Source organism: Maniola hyperantus, chromosome 19 (assembly GCF_902806685.2).
Source record: "Maniola hyperantus chromosome 19, iAphHyp1.2, whole genome shotgun sequence".
In the NCBI taxonomy this organism is placed as follows: domain Eukaryota; kingdom Metazoa; phylum Arthropoda; class Insecta; order Lepidoptera; family Nymphalidae; genus Maniola; species Maniola hyperantus.
In genome coordinates, this window is record NC_048554.1 from 11,184,847 (window position 1) to 11,202,515 (window position 17,669).

At 40.3% G+C, this 17,669-nt stretch overlaps 2 protein-coding genes across 2 annotated transcripts; both read left to right on the forward strand.

Moving 5' to 3' along the window:
• Positions 1–3,390: 3,390 nt before the first annotated feature.
• Positions 3,391–16,903, forward strand: LOC117991502 (serine protease inhibitor dipetalogastin-like). The gene is made up of 2 exons (XM_034979097.2): positions 3,391–3,445; positions 15,130–16,903. The coding sequence occupies exons 1-2, from the start codon at positions 3,430–3,432 to the stop codon at positions 16,872–16,874; spliced, it is 1,761 nt and encodes a 586-aa protein (XP_034834988.1). The 5' UTR covers positions 3,391–3,429; the 3' UTR covers positions 16,875–16,903.
• On the forward strand, positions 10,481–14,015 carry LOC117991204 (serine protease inhibitor dipetalogastin-like). Its single transcript, XM_069505178.1, has 2 exons — positions 10,481–10,629; positions 12,494–14,015. Exons 1-2 carry the CDS (start codon positions 10,614–10,616, stop codon positions 13,927–13,929), a joined length of 1,452 nt encoding a protein of 483 aa, XP_069361279.1. The 5' UTR covers positions 10,481–10,613; the 3' UTR covers positions 13,930–14,015.
• Positions 16,904–17,669: the final 766 nt, after the last annotated feature.

A 17,669-nucleotide genomic window follows, 5' to 3' on the forward strand; every position in this document is an offset into this window, starting at 1 on the left:
TCGCCCGTTGCCTTCCCATCCAACTGGCACTATCCGGCGTGATCCTATTAATAAGCCTCCGCTGTCCGTCTGTCTGTCTGTCTGTCAGCGGGCTGTATCTCATGAACCGTAAAAGGTAGAGAGTTAGAAATTTCAGTGTGTCTATCTAAGGCCTACTAGAGGGAAGCTAGAGTTGTGCAAAAATATTTTTGATAAACACAGTCACCAAAATGAAAGGAGGACACATGCATTTTTACTTATCAGTTATTGAACTAAGTACCTAGGTACCTAGGTAGTATTATAAAATTACTTTGTCATAGGTAATACTATCACTATTCAAATATAAAACTAGCCGTATAGCTCAATAACCAATAGTTTTTGTTTTATGAGGGACATCACAATGAAAAATGTTGTGAGGACAGCTACCGAAATGATAAATTCGGGGCTTTTTACCATTGTTTTTTAAACCGCAGTCCTAATCTAGAAACATTTAAGTAGGTAAGTATTACCTCGCGTGGATAACCTCTTCTACCTAGAAAAAATACTAGTGTTCTGCACTGCCAATTTCATCCATGCCGCGTAAAGGACTTTGAAGATTTTGGCCTACCCAGTAGTCCAACATTTTATTTTTATTCCAAAATAGCGGCTACGCTCTGGCATCAATACAAACAAAATATATTGTATCTACACTTTTTTATATTTTTATTTTTATTTTTATATTTTTATTTTTATTTTTATATATAATATTATAAAGAGGAAAACTTTGTTTGTTTGTTTGTTTGTTTGTTTGTTTGTTTGTTTGTACTGAATAGGCTCAAAAACTACTGGACCGATTTTAAAAATTCTTTCACCATTCGAAAGCTACATTATCCACGAGTAACATAGGCTATATTTTATTTTGGAAAAAAATAGGGTTCCGTAAGATATTTGGGTTTTTCGGACACAAGGTGTAAAAAATCAACCAGAAAAGTTACTTATTTTGCGTACGCTGCCTAAACTATAAAAGATAGAACCATAAAATGTTCTAATTAATTGTAGATCTTATAAATATCTACAAAAAAGTCCGCGACACACTATACCCATCTATGTCGAGTGAGGCACAACAACCATTTTTTTATTTAAAAATCTTGAATTTTTTTTGGACTACATTTAAACGCGTTTATTTTACTCATGCTATTAATCCTTATCAAAATAAATGATTTTATCACTAAGAACAGTTTATGGAGATAATATTTGGTCTTTGAATGATTAAAATTGGACGTTTGGTTTTGAAGTTATGGCGAAATTAAAATATTACGATTTCTGCTGCACGGCCCGTTGTATTATATAAAGAGGTAATGTCGTTAAGTTTGTTTGTAGGGGGTAATCTTTAGAACTACTGAACCGATTTTAAAAATTCTTTCACCAGTAGAAAGCTACATTATTCCTGAGTGACATAGGCTATACGGGATCTTTAAAAACCTAAATCTACGCGGGCGAAGCCGCGGGGATCAGCTAGTAAGATATATTATTCTTCCGAAGTGTCACGTTTCCGAGATATAAGCTATCAAAGTCGTACTGGTGGAGTCATCAGTAGGTACTAGGTACAGCATCTACCTACAGAAGTCTAACCACCACACTTACAACTTTGATAATTTTTTTTTGATAGTTATTATAATTTCTCGGAAACGTGATACTTTGGAAGATTTTGTCTTGTCATCGTACAATATCTACTTGTTTTTACCGACTGGTTTGTTCTATTGATTAATGCAGGTTTTAAAATAAAAAGGTTTTATACATGGCCGTTATCCATACTAATATTATAATTTATAAATGCGAAAGTGTATGTGTCTGTCTGTCTGTCTGTCCGTCTGTTTGTCTGCTAGCCTTTCACGGCCCATCCGTTCAACCGATTTTAACGAAATTTAGTACAACGGTAGCTTGCATCCTGGGAAAGGACATAGGCTACTTTTTATCCTGGAAAATCAATAAGTTCCCACGGGATTCTTAAAAACCTTAATCCACGCGGACGAAGTCACGGGCATCATCTAGTTTAATATAAAAAATAAAAAAATAATGTGGCGGACATGTAGGACGTAGGTACGCCAGGCTTCATACCACCTCCATACTAAGTAAAATATATTCAAACCCCTTTGGCTGTTGAGATATCCAACCTTTACTTATCTTGTATCTACGAGTATGTACCTATGCCAACCGGGCTACTCAGTTGTGTCAAAAGATCAAGTGCAATTACGCAAATAATATATTGCAATGTTTATGTACTTACACTTAATTTATTTATGTACCTAGGTTATATCTAAATAGGTTGCATCGTGCACAAAGTGAACAAAGAAAGATTAATTGTTATTAATGTATGTCGATGATGAATAGGTTTCGTATGCATTTATCAAAATATAACGGGTAGTTTTCCAAGTATAAGGGAACTAATGAACCGACATACGTACAAACTACAAACAACCAAACACACGACACGTAACTTTAAAATTATCCTTAACACAGATCTAAAATCTAGCTAGGATAGCCAGTTCTTGATCTTGTAACATTCTTAATATTGTATATGCTTATTCCAACAAGCACGCAAATTGTTCAAGATCAAATCCATGTATGTGTGTAACTAGATGATTGAAAAATAAACGTTTTATTTATTTATTTATTTATTTAACTACGTCACGTGCCTCTAACGTAATCAATAACTAGGTACAGTAAGCCAAATAGAAGAATGAATTCAGCAATCTATCTTGTTTAGGAGTTGTAATTTTTATCTATGTATTTGAGTTACCAATATTTAACTGTTACAACAATAAGCTGTTTTCTATGACTATACTAGGATTAGTATTTGTAGGAATCAAACTATTAGTACCTACTAATATTTATTATTTAGTTAAAAAGGTACCTAATAGCTTCTAGTAGGTTTAATATCAGAGTATACTTAGGTAGCTATAGCTATTTATCCGAACTTCTATTTTTGTAGGGCCTGTTATGATCTCGTAATAAGATATTTGAAGACTCATATCTCTGACACTATGGGGGTGCAGAACTGCAGAGTGGGCCCCTATGAGGTGCTTGCCTAGGGCGCTCTCGGCATTTAATCCGCCTCTGTCCACAAATATGTCAAAAACTCAATTAATAATATTAATAATAAGCTCTTAAGCTCAGGTAAGTATAACTTTCTGAAAAAAATATGATTTTCTTTGTAAGTATGATTGAAGAATACTTATACATATAAACAGCGATTGGTTTTCAAGAAACCGCGATCTATTTGTTGACCTTTGCTCTTGGGATTTACACTGGCAACAAAAGCTCGCCCGGAAAGATATTTATTCAATCGGTGCATCTCCAACATTCAGTATTCGACGCTTTTCTGGACTTAGAGTGAAGACGTCTAGTTTGGTATCTTTTCAAATATTTGATATCTACACCGTAAGCTTACTCAGTTGAAGAAGATTGAAAATGATTTGCCGGTTAGGTGTGTATTTTATTTGTTTTATTTTTGTTTTAAACTGTCAATTTTGTTTTACGAATAATTCGTAAAGGATTCTACATTGTTCGAAAGGGTATAAAAATGCATTATCGGGAATTATGGGGTACCGCGAGGTCTTAGTTCGGGGCGAACCACTAGTTAGTATAATATTATAAATGCGAAAGTGTGCCTGCCGGCCTGCTAGATTTTCACGGCCCATCCATCCAAACAATTTTGACGAAATGTACAGAGATACCGAGCATCAAAGCCTAGCTTGCATCCCGGGGATGGATATATAGAGTACTTTTTGTCATGGAAAAAAATCAAAGAGTTCCCTTGGGAATTTAAAAACCTAAATCCACGCGGACAAAGTCGTAGCCATCGAGTGATAGCTATAACTATACTATTTTAATAAATTGTACATAACCCACAGCGATTGTTAATTATTATGTAATCAACCCTTTTCATTGGCATGTCTTTTTACTTTTACAGGAGTACTTCTCGTGATTGTGACGTACACCTCCGTCACATCAGCGTTGCCGCCATGCGTCTGCACGCGCGAGATGAAGCCCGTGTGCGGCAGCGATGGCCACACCTACCCGAACAGGTGTGCCATGGACTGCGAAACCGAAAACCGCGGACACGTCGAAGTAGTACACGAAGGCGAATGCAGATCGAAACGAGAGGTCGCTGCCGAGCCTGTATGTTTTTGCCCTTATAGCTACCTTCCTGTCTGCGGCACAGACGGCGAAACATACAGCAACGAATGCTCTCTTAAATGCAGAGATAACGTTGAAGTTGCATACAGGGGTAGCTGCAATTTTAAAAGAGAGGCATGCTTCTGCCCTATGATCTATGACCCTGTGTGTGGCTCAAACGGAAAAACGTATGACAATAAATGTGCTTTGAATTGCGATGGAGACGTTGAAGCTGCGTACAGTGGTCCATGCAGATCGAAACGCCGAACGAATTACCGTCACCAATTCCGTTACTTCATCACCGTCGAGGAGTGTCTGGCAACATGCCCCGTTAGCGCCACCTACTCAACCCAGGTCTGCGAATGCCGTAAGAGCTGTAATAGGTCCGCTTCAGACACTAGAGTCTGCATTTAGTTTTTATGCAGTTTTTGGGATTAGTTAGTTATGTACCTACTGGAAAACGTCATGTTTTTTTATGGGGAGCCTATACCTAGTTGACCATGTGGTTATATAAATACTGGTAATATCTTTAGTTTACTTTTTTGTTATTATTACTGATCCTTCCAAAAATGCCTTCGATTATATTGCTGCATAGTACAAAATTGAAGATTTACGCGTTACGGTAACGCGCTCCAGAATATGAAGGAGATTGGGTACACTGCACTGACTGCAAAGTGAAACAAGAGAGCGTCAAAATCGCGGATTTTAAATAAGAATCCTGAGCGTTACGAGAATTTCAATCGGACGTGTGGTAGGGGACCTCGTGAGTGGGTCCCCGGTGGAGGGTCCGCCTCGGCGGCCGTCGCTGACTGGGTTGCGGTTGATTGCTTCGGTGTTCCCGTGACCCAGTCGCCAGGCGACGCGCAGGAGCGCCGCTGGGTTTTAGTGAATAGATGGGTATTCCGGTCGCCTCTCGGCCAGCGAGGCCCACATACATTCCTTCCAGTTGGTTGGCTGGTTGACTAGCTGGCTGGCTTCCAGAGGGGGATGCGATAAACGCATTTCCCAGCGATAAAAAGGTGGCAACCCTATTATGCTAAGTATTATTATTTTGTTCTGTAGTTTACCTACAGGGTCAGGTTAACCGATCACTGATACAAAGGCCTCGGTATAACTAATATTGACACGATCACAATATTTACCATCTTCGACACGCAGTCACACGTCAAATCGCTGCGTGTTTTCCCATTATCCTCCAATAAACCAACCGATTTCTCAGAAGGAAACCCTTAACCGTAACATTCTGAGAAACCTAGGTAGGTACTTACATAAAATGTAAGTACATTTTTGATTTTATACCAAAGGTTTTGTTAAGAGCCCACGAGGGCCAGACCTTCGTTATTTTATAAAAGTTGAAGTTTCTTATTGTCCCTAACACAGGGAGGAACGATCCGCGACTATGAAGTTTGGATCGTGGTACCTTTGGCAGATAACAGGTAAGAAAGACGTACAAAATCTTACATCAATGTAAAGTCTATTTTTTTATTTCAGAATAAAAATCACATCACATTATGCATTGCCAGACACCCAAAAGGGAGTAATTATAGTACGCGACAGGTCGAGATGACTGTCGGGGTATGAGGCGGGGGGACGCCCCACGTGCGGGTGTGCGGGAGGTCCCCCCGCCTCATACCCCGATTGCCATCTCGACCTGTCGCGTTAGTATAGTTCAACTAACAGCAGTTAGTAATTTCTAACAGATTTATTATTATCAGTCAGTAGGATATTGCGATTGGCAGCTGACGAGATAAATCGAGATCTTGATCACTACAGTGAAAGTGATCTTTCAGAGAATGTGATTCGCTTCTAGGTTTTTCCAGGTTTGTGTTTATTTTTTATTCAGATACAAGTCAGCACTTGACTGCAATCTCACCTGGTGGTAAGTGATGATGGAGTCTAAGATGGGAGCGGAATGTTTATCTTCAGGTAGACTACCTACATACTAATAGACACTTGTTTGCGCTCATAAATATAGTATGTAATGTACTACATAGGAGGTTCTTAGGCTACTCAACAAACAAGTGCTTATACCTACTTAGGTCTTAGATATATAATAACGAAAATTAACAATAAGTAATAATTAATTCCTGAAATTGATTAGATAATAGTCGAGTAACATACTCGTATAGGTACCTACTTAAATAACAGATTGAAGTAATGTCGTAAACAAGTTGTTATAGAAAGTTAGGTGAAAGTAGGTAGCGGCTTATTTCCAGGGATGGAAAAAACATTAAAAAAACCGGCCAAGTGCGTGTCGGACTCGCGCACCGAGGGTTCCGTACTACAGTAAAATTAAAACGGTAAAATCACTTTTGTTAACGAATAAACGAACCGCAAAACTAACTTTGTTTGTAGAGGTTTGTTATTAATACCTATATAGATAATAAACTATGATAGAGCCAATTAGGTGATTTAAATCTATCTTCTATCTATATATATAAAAGGAAAAGGTGACTGACTGACTGACTGACTGAATGACTGACTGACTGACTGACTGACTGATCTATCAACGCACACCTTAAACTACTGGACGGATCGGGCTGAAATTTGGCATGCAGATAGGCGATAGCTATTATGACGTAGGCATCCGCTAATAAAGGATTTTTGAAATTTCAACCCCTGAGGGGGTGAAATAGGGGTTTGAAATTTGTGTAGTCCACGCGGACGAAGTCGCGAGCATAAGCTAGTATATATATATAAAAGGAAAGGTGACTGACTGACTGACTGACTGATCTATCAACGAACAGCTCAAACTACTGGACGGATCGGGCTGAAATTTGGCATGCAGATAGCTATTATGACGTAGGCATCCGCTAAGAAAGGATTTTTGAAAATTCAACTCCTAAAGGGGTGAAATAGGGTTTTGAAATTTTGTAGTCCACGCGGACGAAGTCGCGAGCATAAGCTAGTAAGCTATAAAGGTAAATTATAGTTTTACAGCGGCAGGTTGACATTGGAATAATTTTATTATAATAATAGGGAAATTCAAAAGAGAGAACCGCATTACGGCAACCATTTCCCAGCCTTGAGACTTGAGAGTGACAGATACAGCACTTTTTAATTAGTTAATTAGTCAGTAGTGCCTTCCTAATGAATGTCTTCCTGTTACCAACCTTTACATGCAATGTAGTAAAAAGTTACAGGACTTGATGATGTTGGGTATTACACTAAGTACGTAATAGGTAGTTCCGTAAATAATTGATGTGTTAGACCGACACGTTTGATATTTAAGGAGCTTACGTAAGTATAATAAACTGTCGGACATCTTTAAAACAAAATACGTACTTAGGCACAATTTTCTAGAACATCTAAAGACAAACACATCGGTCTTTATCGACATTGTCACTTTTTTATTCAGAAACAAGTACTCTTGACTGTGATTTCGGCTCTAGTGATCGTAAGGTGAACCTGGAAGACGTAGCTGTACGCTGGTGGATTGATTTTCTTAGTCAGGCCGGAAACTTATCAATCCACCCTCGTATGATCGCTTGGCGACACCGAGCACGGCTTTGCCGGTGTGGTAACTAAGCCAGAGACAATTATTCAGAATTTATTTAGCAAATTATTCCGGAATTGATCACGGGACCGAGTGGGCGGTCTTCAAAAACGTCGTCGTCACTTTTCAATAAAATCAGGCGTGATTGTGGTCAAGCGTATTCCTATAATGCATAAATTAGGTCATACTCACCTAGGTACCTAGGTACGTATGTAGTATAAAGTAATTAAGAATTTCACACGCATAATTTTGGATATTATTTCTACAATTATTTTACTTAGGCGTTAGGTAGTATTTTAAACCTTGCTAGCTTTACCGAAATCTCTGGTTTTGATAACCTTTTGCTTTTGCTACGTAGTTAAAAAATATTTTAATTTTTTACTTCGGTACGTAAATAGGTACTTACTACTTAGGTAGGTACCTACTATCTACTAAAATTACATAGTTACAGATTAATTTTATTTTTCCTTTATATCAAATGTCTTTATATTTGTGTCGAATGAATAATGATTATAGGTATCTAAATATATAAAAGGAAAAGTTGACTGACTGACTGACTGACTGATCTATCAACGCACAGCTCAAACTACTGGACGGATCGGGCTGAAAGGCTTGCAGATAGCTATTATGACGTAGAATTCATTCGCTAAGAAAGGATTTCTGAAAATTCAACCCCTAAGGACCGGGTGTGGTGGCGCTCTTTAGAAAGGCCTATGTCCAACAGTGGATGTACACAGGCTGATGATGATGATGATGATGAACCCCTAAGGGTCACCCCCTTAGGGGTTCATCATCATCATAGGGGTTTGAATTTTGTGTAGTCCACTCGGACGAAGTCGCGAGCATAAGCTACTCAGTAAGCATTTTATAAGAAAGAAAAGCGTCGATTCGAAGCGATAAAATTCAGTACGAAGGCGCCATCTCCACAGGCGAGGGAATCACAATTCACGAGTCTATCGTCAGCGATAGCACAGGCGATAGTATCGGCACGTATCGCCCTGTGGAGCTAGAGTTGTATCGATTTTGGACTTTGGTGCCACAGCGAGACTATCACCGTGATTTTCTCGTCCGTTAAGATGACACCCATTGATGTTGGAAGCCCCCCCTCTACTTATTCTGTGATGGCACCGAATTGAGCTAAAAATTCTGACTTTTTAAATAAATAAAATGTGTTTTTCCTTGTTGTTACTATGATGCCCTGAATATGGTTCAAGCCAAAGACAAAGATACGTGCCTTTTTGACCGAATTCCCTTGTTCACATAAACTCACACAAATCTAGGGCAAAACACAGAACATACTCGTAGTTTAGTGAAACGTTGATTAAATAGAGAATACTGGCTGATGCCCGCGACTTCATCCGCGTGGATTTAGGTTTTCCGAAATTACCTGGGAACTCAATGATTTTCCGGGATGAAAATTAGCCTACTTATGTGTTAATGCATACCTATCTATCTCCATTCCAAACAGTCAAATCCGTTCGGTAGTTTTTGCGTGAAAGAGAAAGAGAAAATCCGATTTCCTGATATAGTAATAAAAGGGCTACGGCCTGCGCCAGAAGAATTGTTTTGTTTCATTCAGCTCTACCTTCGTTTTGCTACTGAGGTCGCCGACTCTTCATATTTTGTGATTACTTAAACATTAACTATAGGTACTTAGTTAATATTAGCTGTAAGGTGATTTAACTGATATTGTAACGCCATTTCTCTTCAAGTAAAAATAGTTTACAGAACTTATTTAAGTACTTTTATTTTTGCAAATAGATACAAACTCCGAGCGAGTAGATTGAACTAAACATTTTTTTGTAGAGACACTCTACAGTCCTTTTTATTTTGAAAAACTTATTTCGGCGACATGAAATAAAATGCCACTCCTCAACCTCCCCATAATTTTCCCACTCAGTCACAAATGGTACAAACTTCAGCTTAGTACCTACCTATTATTATAAGTTATAAGTACTTAGGTATATTCTGTGCTTCAGCCGAGGTCGAGCCGTTGAGCCTTTGATTTCAACTGGAAAAGGGCGGACTGAAATTCAATTTTGAATTTATCATAAATTAAACTAATGTTGTTTAAGTACCTAGCTAATTCTTAGTTCTTGTTTTTGGGTTGGACTTGCACCGCCTCCCTGACCACTTGTGGAGAAGTATACTTGTGCCTTGTGGATAGTTGTCATCGTTTTCACCAAGTCCATCAAGTATGTCACCGTCCAGTCATTCTTCCAGCCAGCTTTTCGTACAGCCATTGCTTTTTGCTGTACTAGCTTCATTGTCCATCAAGCGTTTATTTCTATCTCTATGGTTATGGATGATTCTAGAAACACGCTTGCTTAGATGCCCAACCTTTTTATTCTTCTTTAACTGAGGATCTTATTCAACTTTCCATTTATAATTTAATTTGCAAAGATACCGTCAAAGTCCGTTGTGAGCGCTTAATTTTAACGTTACTTTAGTCGTCCGCGTCGTACCGTTTGTGGGTAGGTATAAGTCCCGCAAATTGCTATTGCGCTGAAACCATGTCTCATTAACATCGAAATGACGTCATTTTGACGTCAGCCGTAATAAAAATATACCATCAGATCGAAACTTCAGTCTAGTGACGTCACTAAAATGGCACGCGCATTAGCAATTTGCCGGACTTATAGTCCCCCGATGCTGTTCAAAAATCGAAAACAAAATCGATTAATAAAAAGCCTAAGTAAAGCTTTCCGAAAAAATATGCAATTCTCTGTAAGTATGAAGAATACTTATACAAACAGCGATTGGTTTACAAGAATCCGCGGTCTATTTGTTGACGCATCACGCAAGCTCTGGGGATTTACACTGACAACAGAACCTCGCTCGGAAAAATATTTATTTAAATATAAAGCCTCGGTGCATCTCCATCATTCAGTATTCGACGCTTCCTGGAGTGAAGACGTCTTGTTTGGTATCTGTATTGATAAGCTTCAAGTGTTTGATAGATACTTGAACGAGATTGAAAATGATTTGCCGGTTAGGTATGTATTTTTTTGTTCTAAACTTTTAAAAATTCGTTTTACAAAGTGCTTGTGAAAACATGAAAACAACGTTCATCTTACGCGACAGGTCGGGATGGTAATCGGGGAGGGAACGCCCCGCACACCCGCGCAGCCCCCACGCTAAGCCGGTGCGGGCGAGCGCGAGTGACGTGTGGACTGTGGGTGTGCGGAGCGTCCCCCCGCCCCCGGCGTCCCCGATTGCCATCTCAACTTGTCGCGTGCTATACATTATCCCTTTCACAAATAAACCTGGAATAGCGGTGGAATAGTTATACTCTGTTTTGTCTTTCTCTGTCATCAGTAATTTGACATTTGAAGGAAAAAGACAAAACAGAGTATAACTATTCCACCGCTTTTCCAGGTTTATTTGTTAGAGGGTATAGGTTTAAATAAAGTTTCAAAATAAAGTATCAAAACAAAGTTCAATAATTTCACCCGATCGACTTCAGCGGTTCAGCTAGTTTAATAGTACCTACCTACAAACCCTAGATAAACTAGGTCAGAGGTGTCTCAAAAAAGTTTACAGTTTGTAAAAACCTACATAGGAAAAGCTAGGTAAATAGGACACCTACCTTCACCCTTATAGGTATTAGGCACTAAAGGTATACTCACTATTAATAAACAATACGTATACTTACTTTAATTAGTTATCAATAAAAGAAATCTTCGTTAGTAGGTATACCTAAAATTTTGTATCCAATTTGTCTAGTGCTTGTTGTCAGTTGACTTTATAATAACATGCTGCAGACATGTACCTACCTTGTTACATATCCTAACGATAACCTAGTTCAAATCACTTACGCAGCAAACCATCTTTGAAGGCGTCACTAGGTCATAAGTCCAGCGCTACGTCAGCAAGAAACTACCTCATTGCCATACGTGACTCCGCAACTAATTGGGATTTAGCTATATTTTAACATTAAGGTATTTAAATCAAGTGAGAGATGTGAAGGGGGGCAGTCTGTCGTCACACCTCGACGCAGTCTCTTAGTTAGGTTAGATTAGATTAGATTTAGGTCGTCAGTGTGAAACTCTGCATCTGACCTCGGTGCAGAGTGCAGACGTTAGGTTAAGTTAAAATGTAAAGATTTAAGAATATAAATTTAGTAAAAGCCTATCTTCGTTTCCTTCAAAATCCTTCTGGTTGCCGCTTACATAACTACCTACATAATCGTTCAATGGTTGTAAATAATAAATATAATTAGCACTTTGCAATACGGGTTTACCCCAGAGTTAGATATCTATTTGTGGTCTATTTGTAAACAAAATAAAAAGGCTATTATCACAGAATATATAATAGTACTATGCTATTATCACGTCATAATGATGTATGATTTATGACTTTATTAAGTTACTAGTTTACTATCCGACCTTGAGCTAGGTAATACAAGATCAAAGCTATAATTACCTAAGATCCTGGTACCTAGCGAGATAAGTTCAGATTGCGTGACCCGGCCGTCACATCCCACAAGCGATAAAATACTTCGGTATAAAAAGTATATATACCTACAATGATAAATAAAATTTATAATTTAAATTTTTTTTAGGATATTTAGATTTTTCTTGTGTGTGTGTGTCTTCTAGTGCCATCTCCTACCGCAGGTTGGCAATAATGAAGGCTCTTGATTTTGTTCACCGCTGCCCTAAACAGTGACCCATGTTAAACCACTTCCGATCAGGCCTTTGCGTCTACTACAAAACATTATCGTATAGTTCCTATACGCAAATTCAAAACCTGATACCTACTTAAATCTAATTAACAGTACGTAACTTACCTTACTTGCGCAACCATTTGTTAATTTTGCAATCAACTCTTTTTATTGAATGCCTTCTACTTTTACAGGAGTCCTTATCGTGATTGTGGCGTACACCTCCGGCACATCAGCGTTGCCGCCATGCGTCTGCACGCGAGAGATGAAACCCGTGTGCGGCAGCGACGGCACAACATACAACAACATGTGCCTCCTGAAATGCCAGCAGCAGTACCAACCGAGCCTGCAACTCGAGAGCACCGGACGCTGCAGGGGTGTCAGAGAAACAGGGAACGAGGAAACTTGTCTCTGCACCCTTGAGTACGACCCCGTATGCGGCAGCGATGGACGCACCTACCCGAACAGGTGTGGTATGGACTGCGACCCCAAAAACCGCGGAAACGTCAAACTATTACATGAAGGCGAATGCAGATCGAAACGAGAGGTCGCTGCCGAGTCTGTATGTTTTTGCCCTTATAACTACCTTCCCGTCTGCGGCACAGACGGTGAAACATACAGCAACGAATGCTCTCTTAAATGCAAAGATAACGTCGAAGTTGCGTACAGAGGTGTCTGCAAAGCTAAAAGAGAGACATGCTTTTGCCCAATGAACTATGCCCCAGTGTGTGGCTCAGACGGAAAAACGTATGGCAATAAATGTGCTGCGAGATGCGCTGGTAATGTTCCAGTTGCGTACAGTGGTGAATGCAGATCGAAACGAGAGGTTGCTGCCGAGCGTGTATGTCTATGTCCTTATAACTACCTTCCTGTCTGCGGCACAGACGGCGAAACATACGGCAACGAATGCTCTCTTAAATGCAAAGATAACGTGGAAGTAGCGTACAGAGGTGTCTGCAGATCAAAACGAGAGGTTGCTGCCGAGCGTGTATGTCTATGTACTGATGACCACCTTCCTGTCTGCGGCACAGACGGCGAAACATACAGCAGCGAATGCACTGTTAAATGCATGGATAATGTCGAAGTTGCATACAGAGGTTTTTGCAAGAGCAAACGCGAGGTGGAGTACGATCCTCCAGCGTGCTTCTGCTCCTACGAGAACGACCCCGTATGCGGTTCCGACGGTCGTACTTACGATAACATGTGCGCTCTAGAATGTGAAGGAGAAAAGGTACAGCTTGCTTATAAAGGAGACTGCAGAGTGAAGCGAGAGGACGTCAAAATCGCGGAGCTTCCTCCGTGTGTGTGCACACGAGAAGCCAAACCGGTCTGCGGGACCGACGGCAAGACCTACGCAAATCCTTGTTTACTGAACTGCGTCAGAGAGCAAAGGGAGGACTTGCATATCTTACATCCCGGCAGATGTGAGAACGATCTTATCAAAGTCCGTGATGTAAACTTAGACGCAGCACCAACGTGCACTTGTACAAGGAATCTGCAGCCTGTATGCGCGTCCAACGGCCAAACCTACAGCAATGAATGTATCATGCGCTGTTCAGGCAACGATTTGACCGTGAAGAGCTATGGACCGTGTGACAACGAAGACTGGCCAAAACCAAATTATAAGTAGTGATCAAAATTAACCAAATTTTGTAAACATTTTTATTGTTGTTGTTTAATATCGTTTTTTATAAAGATTATTATGTTTTACTAGCATTCTTATTTATTTCTTTTTTGTTTAGGTAGGTAGGTAGGTACTTAATTGAAGTTTAGGTAGGTAGTTATACGAATTTACTAATTAAAAATGCATTGATTATTTTACCAGATAGTAAGTAGGTATAGGCAGGATGATATACTGAAGTGGCATAGGGCAAGGCACATAGTTCGTAAACCGATAGACAATGGGGGGTCCGTGGTCCCAAAGCGAATGAACGCACCAGAAAGCGTAGTAGAGAGAGAGCCAGTGAGTGTCAGACCTTCGTTATTTTATATTTAACTAGCTTATGCTCGCGACTTCGTCCGCGTGGACTACACAAATTTCAAACCCCTATTTCACCCCCTTAGAAATTGAATTTTCAAAAATCCTTTCTTAGCGGACGCCTACGTCACAATAGCTATCTGCATGCCAAATTTCAGCCCGATCCGTCCAGTAGTTTGAGCTGTTCGTTGATAGATCAGTCAGTCAGTCAGTCAGTCAGTCACCTTTTCCTTTTATATATTTAGATTACTTAAAGTTTAAGTTTAAAAGCTTCTGGCACCACGACACTAAGTGTCTGGCAATGCATGACGTGATCTAATACTATTTCGAAGAAAATAAGAAAAAAATTGTTTTTACGTAAAGTTTTTTTAAACCTTTGTTACCTGTAGGGCGATTGTCTAAAACCTGCATCAATAATTATTACAATCTCAATTGTTCTGATTGGCTGAATTTGTGCGGTTCTTGTTGCAACAATGCATTGTAGCCAATAGTGAGCGAGCATCAACCAATCAGCGGTGATTCGCTGGATTCATGCGGCGCAAGACTATGGCGCCGGCGCGGCGTGTGGAAGTCCCTAAAAGAGACATGCCCATATAGCTAATAAAATACCCTATGTTATTGAAATATTTATAAAATAGTTATGTTTTTTCTGTTGGTAACATAACACATTGGATAGAATGAGATAATGACAACTTGTTTATTATTGACGAAAGAAAAAACGCACTAAAATGTCGCATCAATAGTAGATTGTGCATCAAGGGCATAAAACAAGCCATTTCATCCGAGACATTTAACTTTTTAAGTTAATTTTGCAATCAACTCTTTTTATTGACATACCTTCTACTTTTACAGGAGTCCTTCTCGTGGTTGTGGCGTACACCTCCGGCACATCAGCGTTGCCGCCATGCGTCTGCACGCGAGAGATGAAGCCCGTGTGCGGCAGCGACGGCACAACATACAACAACATGTGCCTCCTGAAATGCCAGCAGCAGTACCAACCGAGCCTGCAACTCGAGAGCACCGGACGCTGCAGGGGTGTCAGAGAAACAGGGAACGAAGAAACTTGTCTCTGCACCCTTGAGTACGACCCCGTATGCGGCAGCGATGGACGCACCTACCCGAACAGGTGTGCCATGGACTGCGACCCCGAAAACCGCGGAAACGTCGAACTATTACATGAAGGCGAATGCAGATCGAAACGAGAGTTCGCTGCCGAGCCTGTATGTTTTTGCCCTTATAACTACCTTCCTGTCTGCGGCACAGACGGTGAAACATACAGCAACGAATGCTCTCTTAAATGCAAAGATAACGTCGAAGTTGCGTACAGAGGTGTCTGCAAAGCTAAAAGAGAGACATGCTTCTGCCCAATGAATTATGACCCTGTGTGTGGCTCAGACGGAAAAACGTATGGCAATAAATGTGCTGCGAGATGCGCTGGTAATGTCCCAGTTGCGTACAGTGGTGAATGCAGATCGAAACGAGAAGTTGCTGCCGAGCGTGTATGTCTATGTACTGATAAATACAATCCTGTCTGCAGCACAGACGGCGAAACATACATCAACGAATGCACTCTTAAATGCAAAGATAACGTGGAAGTTGCGTACAGAGGTGTCTGCGCATTGAAACGAAAGGTTGCTGCCGAGCGTGTATGTCAATGTACTGATAACTACAATCCTGTCTGCAGCACAGACGGCGAAACATACATCAACGAATGCTCTCTTAAATGCAAAGATAACGTGGAAGTTGCGTACAGAGGTGTCTGCGGATCGAAACGAAAGGTTGCTGCCGGGAGTGTATGTCTATGTAATGATGACTACCGTCCTGTCTGCGGCACAAACGGCGAAACATACAGCAGTGGATGCATTGTGCAATGCATAGATAATGTCGAAATTGCATACAGAGGTTATTGCAGGAGCAAACGCGAGGTCTACGGCACCGTCGAGGCGTGTCTGCTAGCATGTCCCGTTAACTTCGCCCCGGCTCTGGTCTGCGGCACAGACGGCAAAACATATACGAACGAATGTCATATGAAATGCAAGAGTAATGCACGACTTGCATACAACGGCATCTGTAAGAACATACGCAAGGTGGAGTATGATCCCCCAGCGTGCTTCTGCTCCTTCGAGAACGACCCCGTATGCGGTTCCGACGGTCGTACTTACGATAACATGTGCGCTCTAGAATGTGAAGGAGAAAAGGTACAGCTTGCTTATAAAGGAGACTGCAGAGTGAAGCGAGAGGACGTCAAAATCGCGGAGCTTCCTCCGTGTGTGTGCACACGAGAAGCCAAACCAGTCTGCGGGACCGACGGCAAGACCTACGCAAATCCTTGTTTACTGAACTGCGTCAGAGAGCAAAGGGAGGACTTGCATATCTTACATCCCGGCAGATGTGAGAACGATCTTATTAAAGTCCGTGATGTAAACTTAGACGCAGCACCAACGTGCACTTGTACAAGGAATCTGCAGCCTGTATGCGCGTCCAACGGCCAAACCTACAGCAATGAATGTATCATGCGCTGTTCAGGCAACGATTTGTCCGTGAAGAGCTATGGACCGTGTGACAACGAAGACTGGCCAAAACCAAATTATAAGTAGTGATCAAAATTAACCAATTTTTGTAAACATTTTTTATTGTTGTTGTTTAATATCGTGTGTTATAAAGATTATTATGTTTTATTAGGTAGCATTCTTATTTATATTTCTTACTTGTTGAGAAGTTTAGGTAGGTAGGTAGGTATATGAGTTTACTTATTTAAAAATGCATTAATTTTATGTTCGTAATCCGATAGACGTTGGGGGTCCGTGGTCCGTGGTGGTAAAATGAACGCACGGGAAAGCGTAGTAGTAGAGAAAGATAGAGCCAGTGAGTGCCAGAACTTCATTATTTTATATTTTATTATTTATTATTTAAAGTTTAAGGGCGTATGGCAGGGGGCTGCCACGACACTTAAGTGTCTGGCAATGCATGATGTGATTTCTAATAGGTACTGTTCCGAAGAAAATAAAAATAAATTGTGTTTATACTTTTACGTAAGATTTGTTTACACCTTTGCTACCTGTTATCTTCCAAAGCCACCATGATCCAAACTTCATAATCGCGGACAGATTGTTCCTCCACGTGTTAGGGGGCAATACGCAGAGAAACTCTCAACTTTTATAAAACAACGAAGGTCTAGCGCTCGCTGGCTCTTAGTCCATTGCGTTGGCAGACGCCCTACTAGGTAGACGGACGACATCAAATGAGTCTATGGGAGCCGCTGGATTCAGGCGGCGCGCGGCGCATGACATTTCCATATATAGCTAATACCGATGTTATTGAAATATTTATAAAAATACCTAGTTATGTTTTTCTGTTGGTAACATAACACATCGGAATAGAATGAGATAATT